Source organism: Urocitellus parryii, chromosome 1, assembly GCF_045843805.1.
Source record: "Urocitellus parryii isolate mUroPar1 chromosome 1, mUroPar1.hap1, whole genome shotgun sequence".
Taxonomy (NCBI): domain Eukaryota; kingdom Metazoa; phylum Chordata; class Mammalia; order Rodentia; family Sciuridae; genus Urocitellus; species Urocitellus parryii.
Window position 1 is genome coordinate 112,154,811 of NC_135531.1, and position 14,800 is coordinate 112,169,610.

The 14,800-nt window shown below is 33.5% G+C and overlaps 1 protein-coding gene across 1 annotated transcript in view; it reads left to right on the forward strand.

The window, feature by feature from the left end:
• The window catches only part of Cep120 (centrosomal protein 120), a 78,850-nt gene that overhangs the window by 47,756 nt on the left and 16,294 nt on the right, over window positions 1–14,800 (forward strand). The window contains exons 16-18 of the mRNA XM_026396200.2: window positions 4,838–4,930; window positions 5,825–5,986; window positions 9,479–9,601. Of these exons, the coding sequence (XP_026251985.2) occupies window positions 4,838–4,930; window positions 5,825–5,986; window positions 9,479–9,601 (378 nt within the window). The remainder of the gene's footprint in view (window positions 1–4,837; window positions 4,931–5,824; window positions 5,987–9,478; window positions 9,602–14,800) is intronic.

The window sequence follows — 14,800 nt, forward strand, 5'->3', positions numbered from 1 at the left end:
GATAAACCAATTTGAAAAGTTAATAAAATTGCTACCATTTGTCAAAAGCCATAATTGGACTTTTTGTTGCAATAAAAAAAGAAGTTTAAAAGGCAAGTTCATTGTCATTTTGGTAATAATGACAAAATGATCTTTTTAGTTGAAGTTTTTATTTGGTTTCCTTGTATATAACTATTTTGACCATTTCAACTTGAATTACTGATCTCCTGGCCCATTAGTAACTCTAGTCAGAAAACATGATGCTTACTTAATAAATAATTGAACTAATTGATATTAGTCATTGAAAAGGTAGATTTGAATTTACCATGTTCTTTCAACCTAAGTGCATTTTGAGACTAAGTACTTTATTGAATATTTTATCTTAAAGTGCCCTACATTGAAAAAATATTGTGAACTAGGATGTGTTAACATATGATGTGGTCTTTAAACTTCAAGTCAATAGGGAGAAACAATTTTTTCTTCAGTGTAATGAAATTTTTTGAAGCCAAATTCTGTGAGACTTTCACTATAACATTTGTTTATGTCCATAATGATTGAACCCTATTAATTTATTTTTATTTTTTTCAATTACGGTTTTTTTGAGACAATGTTTTACTTCATTAATGTTTTGGAAGTTTATCTGAAGGAGTTATATGCACACTTGGTTCCTGTTCTGCCTTTTGAAACAGCTGAGATAGTGTTTAACTCTTACATGTGACTAAAGTTACTTATCATGTACTCACAAAGGAGGAAGACATCATTCATACATAAGGGAGCATATGACTTAAGTGTTTAAGATCATGTTTTTACTTTGGTGAAATTTAGTAGATATCACCAAGTGGACCCAAAGGGCATTCCAAATAGAGACATTCCCTTGAACAAAGGCAGAAAAGTTTGAAATAGGGTCTGCATTTAGAAAATAGTGTGGGGAGAGGGGAGGACAGGTTGAAGGGTCAAGATCTGAATGATCTTATTTTCTACTTCAAAGAGTTTAGATCCTATATAGGCTTTTCCAGCCAGGGTTCTCTGAGAGAATGAAACCCTCATGTCCTTAGGCATATGTTGTTGGTAATGAATTAACTTTCTCTTGTGCATCTAGGCTGGTAGACTGTTTTAGAAGACGAGAAGATAATTACTTCATTTTTCATATTCAGTGGTTCAGATGATGAACCCTGCTTGAGAAAGGTAGCGATTTGAGAAACTTTTCTTTTTTAATGAAAATTTTTTTGTAAAGAAATGACATGATCACATTTTTTATTTCAAATAGTCATTCTGATGGAAGAATAGTGGATGGAACAAAGGAATGTGAAACTAAATTCTGGGAAAATGGGAGAACTATTTATAAATGAAAATGAAGGCTCTAAGATAACAGCTATAGGATTATGGAGAAGAAGGAATGGGTGGAGAAGAGATGATGTTAATTGTTTACATCCTCAAGCCTAACTAAGGGGTCTTTGGTGCTGCTCTACAATCCTTTCTTCTTCAGTGAATTCATTCTCTAATCAGTTCACACAATTTTTCTCTTACCAGACAACATCCAGTTTCATCTCTTCCATTCTAAAATGCTTCCTCTACTTGTCTTTCTTGATTGTACTCTCCTATATTCTGCCGACTTATCTCCCCTTCCCAATTTTCATGTTAGATTCAACTTATAAATATTGTTTTGCTCTGGAGAACAGTCCTTGAATCCCTTCTTTTCTGTCTTGAGATCTGATCCACTCTATCAGCATTGCATACATCAAATTATATATATTATACACACCCAACCCCTCCCCTCTGCTTCCATCTCCAGCTTCTTTCCTGGACTGTGCAGCTCATTACATGACTGCCTTCACTATATTGCCAGTTTGCTGTCTAGTATGCATCTCAAATTTAATATGTCTAAAATTAAAGTTTTTATCTTATGTCCTCTGTAAATTTGCTCCTGTTGATTCTCCATCTTAATAAATGACAAAACTTTTAGTTAACTGTTCAGGCTACAAACCAAGTAACTTTTGACTATTTTATTGAACATATAGTTTGTTAGCAAATCCTGTTGGCTTCACATTCAGAATGTATTGTGCAAAGTAACCATTTACAATCACCTCCAATACTAGTTTAAGCCATCATGGCCTTGTTCCTAAGAATACTAGTTGCTTTTTTTTTTTTTTAAGAATTTTAATATTTATTTTTTAGTTTTCGGTGGACACAACATCTTTGTTTGTATGTGGTGCTGAGGATGGAACCCGGGCCGCACGCATGCCAGGCGAGCGCGCTACCGCTTGAGCCACATCCCCAGCCCCACTAGTTACTTTTTAACATTGGTAGCTCTCATTTATTCCTGGCCCCTATACCTTATTTTATCTAACCTGGCCCAAGAGTACAGCTTTTAGAATTTAAGACAGAATTATATACTCCTTTGTTCAAAACTCATCCTACTGACATTCACACTTTACAATGAAACTTAAAAGAGTTCTTACCAGGACCTCCAAGGCCTTATATGATCTGTACCCTAGCTTCCTTTTCCACCTCCGGTTAGTCTTGTTACTGGCTTCCTTGTAATTTTTCAAACATGCTAAGCCACCCCTCTCATCAGGATCTATGGATTCTCTTCCTTCAAAGATAATTTTGATGTCTGCTTAGAATAATCTCAGTGAGGTCTTCTCTGTACCTTATCTAAAGTAGTGTCCCTCTTCTATCCCTCTATAACTGTCCTCTCAACTCTGATTTATTTTTAATAGCATATTATTAAACTTATATTAAATATTCACGCACTTACATATAGTTTGCCTTCCCTGAGAATATCATTTTTAGAATATCATTTCCACTCAAATTTTATTTTGCCCTACATATGCTAGATATACAATAAATATTAGTTAAAAAGATTATGATTTCAGATTTTTATACATTTTTGAGTTTAAGATATAAGAAAAATATTGATATATTCAACAGGTATTTAGGTCTATAAACCTGAAATTCAGGAGGGAGGTTTGATTTTGTAATGTAATTTGGAAGTTCTTGGTATATGTGATGGTAGTAGGAAGATGAGATCATCCGTGAGGTTATATTGTGCAAGAGAAGGCATCCTGAGACAAAACTCTGAAAAACAAATATTTAGGTATTTGTATTAATGATTTGGTGAAGAATGGAAGACATGCTTAACATATTTTTAGGTAGAGTTCACAGAGTTAATATAGCAATAATCCTGATGCTTTGGTTTATTAGGCCTAAATCATTAAATGAAGGTGTCACATTCTGCAGTTAGTTTAAGAGAGTCATTTGGACAATGAGTGTGCTTATGCCAGATTTACAAACAAGCACTAGAAACTTTTTGATATTAGTTAACAGTGTAACTGAGATCTTTAATTAGCAAAGGTAATTTTAGATAAGTCAACAGACTTTGGTTGTCCTAGTCTTTTTTTTTTTTTTTTTTTTTTTATCTTGTACAAGGGATCAAACCCAGGGGCACTTTACTACTGAGCTACATCCCCAGCCCTTTTTATTTTTTATTTTGAAACAAACAGGGTTTCACTCAGTTGCATAGATAGTGCTTTGCTAATTTGCTGAGGCTGGCCTCAAACTTGCAGAACTCCTGCCTCAGTCTACCTATTCACTGGGATTACAGGTGTGTGCCACCATGCATAAGGGTCAACCTAGTCTTTAGCAATACATGGTGTTTGGTCTCTGAACTAATGATGTTACATCTGGATATCACATTTAGGACTTAGTAGAGAACTTTGAAGTTGGGCACACTAGTGCATGCCTGTAATCCTAGCAGTTTAGGAGGCTGAGGCAGGAGGATCTCAAATTCAAAGCCAGCCTCAGCAAAGCTAAGCACTAAGCAACTCAGTGAGACCTTGTCTGTAAATAAAATATAAAATAGGGTATGTTACTTATTGGTTGAGTGACCTTGAGCTCAATCCCTGGTACCCCCCTACCAAAAAAAAAAAAAAAAAAAAAAAAGAACCTCAACTCTACATTAAATTCAAGATAGTAGATAATGTAGAAATTATAACCTATGAATAATTGTTGAAACTTGTATTTATCTTGGAAAAGAAAAAAAAAAAAAACTAGGAAGAGATGTATGATGGCTGTCCCCATGCTCAAATGTGTGATGAAACATTTTCTTTTCTCTTTCCAAGGATAGAAAAATAGGATTAAAGGGTAGGCTTCTAAGGAGTGTCAAATCAGGGATTTATTGTCAACTGGAAAGAGAAGATCGGGATGGGGTCTTAGACCTGGAGACTAGTTAGTAAAAGAGGAGAAAAATTGGTTTTGATAATTCTCATAAAAAGTGATCAGCCTAAATTGAAGAAACACCAGGAGAATCCTGCATCCTGTATAGGTCAAGCAGGTAAGCCTCTTATCCTGAACAAGACTTTCCTTAAAGGTAGTCTTTATCTCTAAAGAAATTGGTACTAGTCCAGGGGCCTAATCAGGAACTCTGACTAGAATGTAATAAAAAGTCAGATTTGAATGAATATAACGAACTTGTGTACCTCACTAGCTGATCTCACTAGCAAATGGATTAGTTCTAAGACAAGAGAGTATAAGTGATTGAGAGGGCTTCAAAGGAACACTAGAAGATTTTAAGGAATTAGGTTTTGACTCAGCACAAGATTTTACTAGTAGTCTGGTTTTGCCCAGTAGAAGAGTGGGCTTCCTTGTGAAACTGAATACCACTGTAGATATGCAAACATAAACAAGATGGTCTCCCCTTCTTAGGGTAGAAGAAATTTCTGCTTTGGATTGGTTCCTGTAGTTTGACTATTTCCTATTTTCGGATTGTATTTCAGTTAAATGATATGTATTTTTAAATTTGTGTGTGCTTTGAATGTGGAGAGAATGTTAAGATAACTTTTCTTTAACTATATTTTAGGTGGCTGAATATAGTATTTTAGAAGGGAAACTTCAAAAAACCCTAATTGACTTAGAAAAGCGAGAACAACAGCTTGCCAGTGCAGAAACAGAGGTATTTCATTCATCCATCATATATTCTTATTTCATAGTCTATAAAATTCATACCATTTACTTATTTTTGCTCTATACTTACTATATTTCATGGAGTGTTCTTCAGACATTGTGGGGAAAACTTCACCTAGGTAAAGAATGTTTGATATGTTAGAATGTTAGGAACTGATACAAAAGTGTGACTTGTACTAGTTAACTATTTTACTCAACTTTGGCTGACTTCTTCAATATTGAAGGTTTTTGGTTAAAATTATGTAGAAGGAATGGATAGTTACACTGCCTAGAAAAAGAAAATGTAGCATAAAATGGGAGCATATAATTCTAATTTTTTTCCAGAGAGAAGGGAATTTTCCTCTTTATTGTCCATTAAAGATTATATCCCAAGGAAGCATGAGAGCTTGTGTTAGTATTATGCTAAATTATCTTTTCTTAGATCTTAACTAAGTTTTACCCTTTAAAAATGATTAGAATTTTCTCCCATTAAATTTATGTGTCCCTTCTCTAACCATAATGTTTCTTAAAATTTTCTTAGCAAATTACCCTAATCTTGCCATTATATAGTTTCTGTAATTTCCTGATGATTTAGTTGTTTAATTTTAAATATATCCTCTGAGTGATTAGGCAGGGAGTCTGAAGTTGTTAATAAAGGAAATTAAATTTGTTAAGTGATTAGGGCCTTGTCAGCTGAATTTATACAAATTGTATAAGGATTTTTTATTTACTTATTAGTATTAAATGATGATCAAAAATTATAAAATCAGTATAAACATTGATAACTAAAAGAGATGATTTATAAATATTCTGAACATTTGACTAAATATATGGATAATAGACTATCCAACAGTATAATGCAGCTTCCAACAGGCCAGCCTCTTAGAGATGCTTTTGTTTTTAGCTTCAAAGAGAGAAAAAGGAACTACAATCAGAACGTGAACGGAACATGCAAGAACTTCAGGACTGTGTCCGTAGGGCCAAAGAAGACTGTATTCACCAAGTAGAGCTGGAAAGATTAAAGATCAAGCAGCTAGAAGAGGATAAGCACCGACTTCAGCAGCAGGTTGTCATCATCTTACACTTAGCGTTTATTAACTCACTAATGATACCATTTACTGTGGTTTGAGCTATTTATCATATTTATTACACTGTGATTCAGATTTACTTTAAGTTGGATCTTGTTTTTCTCCTCCTCCTCCTTCCTTATCCTCTTCTTTTTTTTTTTTTTTTTTTTGGTAGTGCTAGGGGTTGAACCCCAGGACCTCACACACACCAGGCAAGCTCTTACCACTAAGCTACATATCCCCAGCCCTAGATCTTGTTTTTCTAAGTTAAAGCTAAGGCTATATTGGAAGACTTTTCCTGACTTTATAACTTTGTGATGAACTACTGTATTTTAGGGTAACTTCTAATATAAAATGATTTTCTGATAAATCTCCTCTTAGTAAATGTAGATATTAATGTGGCACTGGACAGAGTTTAGTTGAGAATCAGACTTCATAAATTGTCTATGTCCTCTCCATTTCCTCACCTCTTAATGCATCCCACTTGGCTTTCTGTCCCCATTTGTCAGAGAAGCCACTGGTGGCTGAGTCACTAAATTTAGTGGGCATTTCTCATTTCTTATTAAAACTTAGTAACATGATCAACACTACTGTCCTTATTTTTATATGTTCTCTTCCTGACTTCTGTACCACCACTCTATTTTCCTCCACTTTTCTGGTGTCCCTTAAAGCTGTTTCTCAGGCTGATCTTTCTTTATCTAGTTATTAAATGTTGAACAAGCTCAGGACTTACTTTCTACTAAATAATCTGACTTCAGAGACAATCTGTAGGTACATTTGGGGCGTTCATATTTATATTCAAAACCTTTCCTATACCCTTGAGTCTCATATACTACATTATCTTTTGGACATCTCTACTTGGATGTCTTAAAGGATGTTTTAAATCCTAAATGATCTTCCCATTTATACCTGACCTTCTTCCTATAAGAGTTCTGTATTTCGGAGATGGGCTCATCTAATCTTTTTTTTTTTCTTTTTAAAGAGAGAGTCAGAGAGGAAGAGAGAGAGAGAGAACTTTAATATTTATTTTTTAGTTATCGGCGGACACAACATCTTTGTTTGTATGTGGTGCTGAGGATCGAACCTGGGCCGCACGCATGCCAGGCAAGCGCGCTACCGCTTGAGCCACATCCCCAGCCCCTCATCTAATCTTATGTGACAGTCAGAATAGTTTTGAAATTTGGGGATGATAAAACCCTTCTTTTTAAAAACCTTTCAATGTTTCCTTACTATTCATAGGATAAAGATCAGAATCATTACGTTGCCCCACAAGTATCTGCATAGTTTGTACCAGCCTGTCTTGAATCTCATCTACTAATTTTTCAGTTCTGTTGTGTTTTCTCGCCACACTGATCTTCTGTCAGTGTCTGAAGCATGCTATCCTTACTTCCCTGGTAAGATATTTATGTGTGCTGCTTTTTCTGGGCCCCGTGAACTCTAGATTTCATCTAAAGTATCACTTATCCCAAAAAATCTTCACTGACCCCCCACTCCCCAATCTAGGTCAAGTTTTTGTTATATGTTCTAATGGAATATTACTTTCCTATTTTTTTTATTATGTATCAGATCTGATATGTTCATAAGTATGATAATTTAATCACTGTCAGATTATTTGCTCCATTAAAAACTGTTTTGATTTATAGATGTATGCCTGGAATCCAGGTCAGTTGTCACCAGTGACAGGAACTCAATAAATATTTATAGAGAAAAAGACTAAGCTATTGAAAATTAAGTTTTATATTTCTTGGAAATTTTCAGTAAAAATTAGTATGTATGAGGGATACCTTTAAAGTCTTCAGTACATTCTAGCATGAAGAGTAGTTTCCATAGCAGCTCAGAATCAGTTATAGACACATTATTTACGTAGTTGTAAATATGAATTTGATTGTTACTTTGGAGTTCTAATTTAAAAGGTGAAAAAGTTGTAATAGTGGGCAGCTGTTATGGGATTCACCAGTAATGCTTCTCTTCTACTTATCAGGAATGTTTAAGTGTCTAGAACAAAACCTCTTACTATATATTAGAATCATCAGGAAAGTCCTTGGAAAGTACATCTGTGCCCTGTCCAAGACAGGTATAAATAGTTTACATTTTTTTGTAAGAGGATCCTTCATAGAAAGAACTGATATTGTGGAAAAATTACTAAGGGCACACCTCTGTTCTTGAATCAGTATTCTAAGAATGAGGGGGTAAACAGGAAATTTCTAGGATGTTCAAATTGTCAAGTCCAGGACTATATACATTTCACATCCTATGTATAAGGAAAACTTTTTAGGATATCGCTCCAAGTAGGTAACATTATTAAATATGCAATTCTAAATAGACAGGTAGAAGAGTCAGTTAAACACATTTTTCAGTGAGAGCTATTGAAGATAAAGTATCTATATTTAAGTGGAAAAAAGCAGGTACCAGAACTCAAAATCATTGTAATTGGTGGACTACTTGGCAACAGGAAAAGAACCCAACATGCTTTAATAGTTTGTTGATTTACAACCTGATAGTAACAACAGCTATTTATGATAATACCGCTGAATGGTGAAGAAACTACCAAATGTAGTATTAAGTTTATTATGTTTTTTGTTTAAAACAAAAAAAATGAGGGAGATACTTTACAATGTTTCTATTCAACTTTTGATGTTGAAAGAGTTAAACTTCAATTACATGGAAACTATTCATGTATGGAACAACTCATTACCTAAAGATACTGGATATGTCCTGATTAGAACATTTTATCAGTGATGATTTAAGTTGCATTTTTGCTACAGATTTTCTCAGTATTTCAATGTCTGTTGTGTCTTAAATCTGAAGAAAGAAATAATAGGTTATATCTAATGATGGAGTCATTTAGTTTGTTCCCCAAAATGACTTCAATGATCATTATTTACATTTAATTACAAAACCTCAGATTTGAGATGGGGTTGTGGCTCAGTGGTAGAGCCTAGCATCATGTGTGAGGCACTGGCTTCGTCCTCAGCACCACATAAAAATAAATTTAAAAAATAAAGGTTAAAAAAAAGGGGGGGGATGCTTTAAAAAAACTCAGATTTTAAAAGAACATCTTTACACCCTCAATTTTTAAACATATTTTTGAAACTGTTCATAGGAAAATTGTGGTGTTAAGGCAACCCCCACCTCTCTATTAATTTACAAGTATTGACTGCTTTTGTTATAGTCTTATTCTGGGGAATGAAATGATCTAAATTCTATTTTTGCCTTCACTACTGATTAGTTCACTAGCTCTTTGGCATTGCTTCAGTTATTTAGCCCTCTGATTCTTAATTTTTTACTTATAAAAAGTTTTTAATCTGTTGATATACAGTTTTTTTAATTATTGAAGATGTTCATTGTCCTCCTTATACTTTCTGTATTTTCCCAATTTTCTACTATGGATATGCTTTAGAATAAGGAGAAAAAGACACTTGAATTCTATAATATTAAACTTTGCTTATGATTGTCTTTAAGTGGCTACAAATACTTTTTCTTAAATACAGCTTAATGATGCTGAAAATAAGTATAAGATTTTGGAGAAAGACTTTCAACAGTTCAAGGATCAGCAAAGCAACAAACCAGAAATCCATCTACAGTCTGAAATAAATCTTCTCACCTTGGAAAAGGTACCCATGTCAATATTTGACACTAATCCAAGTAATCAGTTTATAAAATTAGCGAATAATATGTGTGTATACAATGTAATGTTTCACTGTATTATTCTAATATGAAATAACACATCAGTGAATTCAAGGCATAAGACATTGTTAGTAATTTAATTTGTTGGTTTATATCGGTTATAGCTCATGCTAATTAGAATATTTGATTGCAAGCAGCACTAACTTTAGAAATAAAGAAATTCACAAACTGTCAAGTGAATGAAGAACAAGTCTCACAATATGGGCAGGAACTAGAAGAAGCAAGTCACAGTCAGTATCTTTCCTGTCTCAAGTGGTCTGCTTAGGATGCCCCTGTTAGGAATTGCTATCACGCTCTCGTCACGGAATCCTGAATCTTCTCATTCTAATGTTGTTACCAAAAGCTTGGGCCTTATCCCCACAGACAATCCAATAATGAGGACTAGTTTTGAGAAAAAGGAAAAAGAAGGTTTATTGCTTTGGTAGCAAAAGAGATGCACAGAGGATTCCTGTCCCAGAGACTGATTCTCCCAACTAGAGGAGCAGGGGGCTTATAAAGAGTTGATTTAAAGGTTACATTCCAAGTATTCTCTGTTGAGAGTTGTAATTCACTTGTTAATTTGGGAGATAGTCATTTTTGAGATATTGTGGTACCATCCACAAAGTCTAAATTACTTCATTCCTGTGGTGTGTGTGCTGAAGGACAGATAACTTTGCGTAGGATGAGGAAAAAGGTAATCCTGTTTCCCCTGAGATTAGTGAGGGGGAGAGATTAGGAAGGAGCAGGGAGAGAAAAGGAGAAACATGTCCATTTTAAAAATGAGTCAGTGGCAGAGCATCAAGGGCTATATTCAAGCATAAAGTGTACCAATGTTACAAGGTCATACTGCTTGCTGAAAACTGTTTTGTGGTTGCCATTGTGAATATTCTGTATATCACTACTCTCTAGATTCTGTGTCCTAGATAGGAGTATTCAGGGAACCTGCATTCTAGCTCTGTTTGGATGAAGGGATTGATCCTATTTTGTTTTTCGTGGTTAGAAGCCATATCCTACCATTAATTTGTATTTGGGTTTTCCCACACTTGGGCTCTAGGCATTTAAAAATGTGTAATGTTCAACAGACAACCTAAGTTTTCACAAGGTATATATGCTGATCTGTGAGAAGAGGAGAAGCCAGTAAAGTAAAGAGGTATGGGAAGTGTGTCCAGTGAGCACCTGCAAAGACATTGGGGTGAGACTTATCCTGGATTGAGTGAAGAAGAAGTCCAGCCTAAAGTGTGGGGGACTGGGGATGGGGACAGTCAGTGTACAGAGTGAGATTTAAAATACTTGTTGTAAAGGCATGGGAAGTATAAGTTTTGTTTTTAATTCAGTAGAGATTTGCATCAATCTGGTTCTGCCACCTTGGTAACTGTGTCACCTTGGGCAAATTCTTTTACTTCTCTGTACTTTTTTTCATACTTTTAAAATTGTGTTAATAAGGTTGGTAAAAGAATCAAATGAGTTTAGAGTTGCAAAATAACACAGAACCTAGAATATTGTTTATTTTTTACTTACAAACATAAAATTTAAATAATGAGATACCATTGAAGAGTTTTAAGTAGGAGAGTAACTTGATCTTTATACTTAAAAAGAAGATTCAACTAGCATGTAGAAAATATGTATAAGAGGACAAGACCTATCTCTGAATTGCCTACTCAAAATCTTTTCATGAATGCCTTAGAACTGCAGTTCTCAAATTTTTTGCACTGAGGACCCATTATACATCTTAAGAAAAAAAAATTTACCTACTGACAGATAGCTAATAATTAAAAAATATTGATGATTCCAAAGCAATTTGTATTTGTTGGTAACTACTGTATTCAAAATTAAAATTTAGAATTGTTTAAAAATATTTATTCAACTAAAAAACCCTGTTTTAGCAGCATAGATCATTTTCACTTAAAATAATTATTTTCTAAAACAAAAGCTTGTGAGAAGAGTGACATTGTTTTACCCTTTTACTGATCTTTTTAGTTATCTGGATAATAGAAGACAGCTGAATTGTTATATCTGCTCTGTATTCAATCTGTTGTTATATTATACAACATATAGCCTCTGGAAAACTCCACCGTATACTCATAAAAGAATAACTCTATAAGATAACCCAGAATGTCCAAAACTAAAGTCGGTCACCTTTCCTGCTATTTTCTACTAGTGTTTCTGAACTTAAAGTTTCTGCAGCCTATCAGCAGCCAAGCTGTCTTTGAATCTTTTTATTCCCACATTCATTTAATTGCAAAGCTGGTAGATTTTTTTTCTTACATATTTTGGATAACTACTTCCTTTATTTTTGGCTGTCTGTATTTTTCTACCAGTGAACTTGAGTCTAGCTCAATATTTCCCACCCTCTTTTGAAAAAAAATCAAGTATTAAAGAATTTCTTTATGAAGATGTATTTCCTGTAGTATTCATCAGAAATATTTGAAGTACTTATTAGATACTGTCTCATCAGTTCTTACAAGATGTGTAAAATGGAAAACATTTTTTGATACCTACTTTATCTTGAGGAATTTCAGAGACCAGATAGTCATCCCTGAATATGAACTGCATATAATATCCCCCATAGAAATAAATTTTAAATGATTCTTAAAATTAAAATTCTTTTTCTAACTACACTGTTACTAGGAGGATAAAAATCATTAAACATATTAAAAGTGTTACCAGTACCATGAACTTATTGAGAGAGAAATGCATAATTGAACTAATTCTACATTAGACCTCATGAATTAATTCATCAAGTATGCTTAATAATGCCTATAGAACAAGACTTTTACACGCTTCTGAATTTTTTTTTTTTTTTTTGTAAATCTTTTTGGAGCCAGAAGAGGGCAGAATCTCATTTCTTAAATAGTAACAAAGAGATTAAAACACAAAAAAGAAGACCTAAGTGAAAAACTATCTGAGTTATTGTGTACTTCCTAGTTGTGTCTGATTGATAGCTTTTTTCTTTTCTTGATTGCCTGTTCTTTTTAATATAACACAAATATTCCCAATTTCAGTGAAAGAGTCTAAAATAAATTAACATTAAGATATTAAGATACAATTTTATTAATTGTATCTTAATAATAATATTAATTAATTGTATCTTAATTAATATTAAGATACAATTTTATGGGGCTGGGGTTGTGGCTCAGTGGTAGAGCACTTGCCTCACATGCATGAGGCCCTGAGTTGGATCCTCAGCACCACATAAAAATAAATAAATAAAAATAAAGATTGTGTCCATCTACAACTAAAAAAAATTTTTAAAAGATATAATTTTACTAAATGCAATTCTTGATTACTTTGATAATGTAAGAAGTAAATAATAGTTTGATTTTTCTTTTACCTAGAAATTGTTCTTTACATAGTTTGAAAATAATTGGGATTTTAAAAAATATGGAATGCATAAAACAATAGAATATTATGAGGTTGAAAAGAGAAAACATACTGAAAGAATGTAGAGATTTTTAATTAGTCTAAAATTTATGTAGTGTATTCAAGAATATTTGTTATCTACTGTATGCCCACTCTTCAGACAAATGGGAAAGATAAAAGAGAATGAAAGGGTATTATTCTTTTGGAAATTCACTTTAATTTGTTATGTAATTAGATGACTAAGGAGAGTAAATGACCATGAATGATCAGATTACAGAGGAATGTTATAGAACTCTGCAATTCATAAAAGAAACTATTTGATGTTCTTTATCTAGTAGTTTTAAGACAACCTCATGTAGAGGTGGAAATTTGAGTTGAGATTTAAGATTTAGGCAAGAAGAGAAGGAAAGCAATTGGTAGGCTCAGGAAGAGATAGGATGGGGAAGGTACAACTCCTAGTTGGAGTAGAGGGTTTGAAGGAATACTTAGAAGGTGAACAGTTAGTATGGAAATTATATTTTGATGTACCTTGAGTCCTAGGCAGAAAAGTGTGTTTAATACCGTAGACAAATAGTGACTATAGTAGATTTTTTAATAGACAGTTGATCTTATAGTGGCTTGCAGTATTTGTAGGTATATTTGAAGCTGGGAAATAAGAAATCTTTCTCATTTAGTCAAGATGAGTTGAGACAAGTGTAGGCTAAGTAGCGGTAGGAATATACAGGAATAAAATTTGAAAATAATTACAAGAAAGAAATCTGTAGTTCTTTGTGACAGATTGGACCTGAGAATAGAAAATGAGAGACAAAAACAATGTCATACCTCTAGTAGAGAGCTGGAATTGTGGAAATATCAACAAGGAAGTTGGAACCAATAAATACTGGTCTATGCATTTGGTCTTCAGTAATGTCTGAATTGACTCTAGGTGTTGAGCCAGATTTTCCTTTCAAGAGAACATTTCCTCAGTTATGGACCAAGAAAACCTTAAATAAAAAAATGAAAACAAAGCCTTCCAGAAGTCTCAAATCTGTTTACAATAGGGTCCTTAATTCAAGATTTTTGAATGCTCTGAAATTGTATAAAATTTTGGTTATGGGCATTTTTCTGGAATTGGGGCCATATATTTAGAATTACGGAGGCATCTATATCTTTAAAGAAAAGCAAAAGCTAGGAATCACTGATTTGGTGAAATTAATTAGGTTTGTGCCTCAGATTTGCTAGCTACAGGTATTTTATTCAAGAATAAAGTTATATGTACAACCATACTTGTGTTTTAAGTTAGTATAAATAACTATGCAAATGTGAATTTTTAAAATATTTATAGTAAGACTGGTAGCCTACCCAGACAAATTTTTTCAGGTGGAAGTGGTCCATTGGAATTCATCCTTGCACCCATTCAGGATGTTAGATCTTTGTCTAAGATTCATGATCTTTTATTATCAAATATTACTCTTATCCCACAGCTATAAAAAGATTTTTTTCTATTCTTCTGAGATGTGGCCTGTTGTTAAATTACCAAGTCATGTGTATAAATCTTTGGGGCATAAGTGGAAGAGATTATCTCCAATAATCTCAGCAATATTATTCAACTTAAGAATCTTGAGTCTAGTTGTGAAATGTCAACACATCTAATCCAAGCACTAAGGATTTGTAAAGCAGAAAAGACCTTGACTTCATGTAGTCATATATTACTGCGGAGAATGTTCTGGTCTTTTTTGTGAAGGGAATTTGGCAGTCTGCTTTTTCTTTCATTTTGTTTTCATATGAATTTTATGAAGTTGGAATTT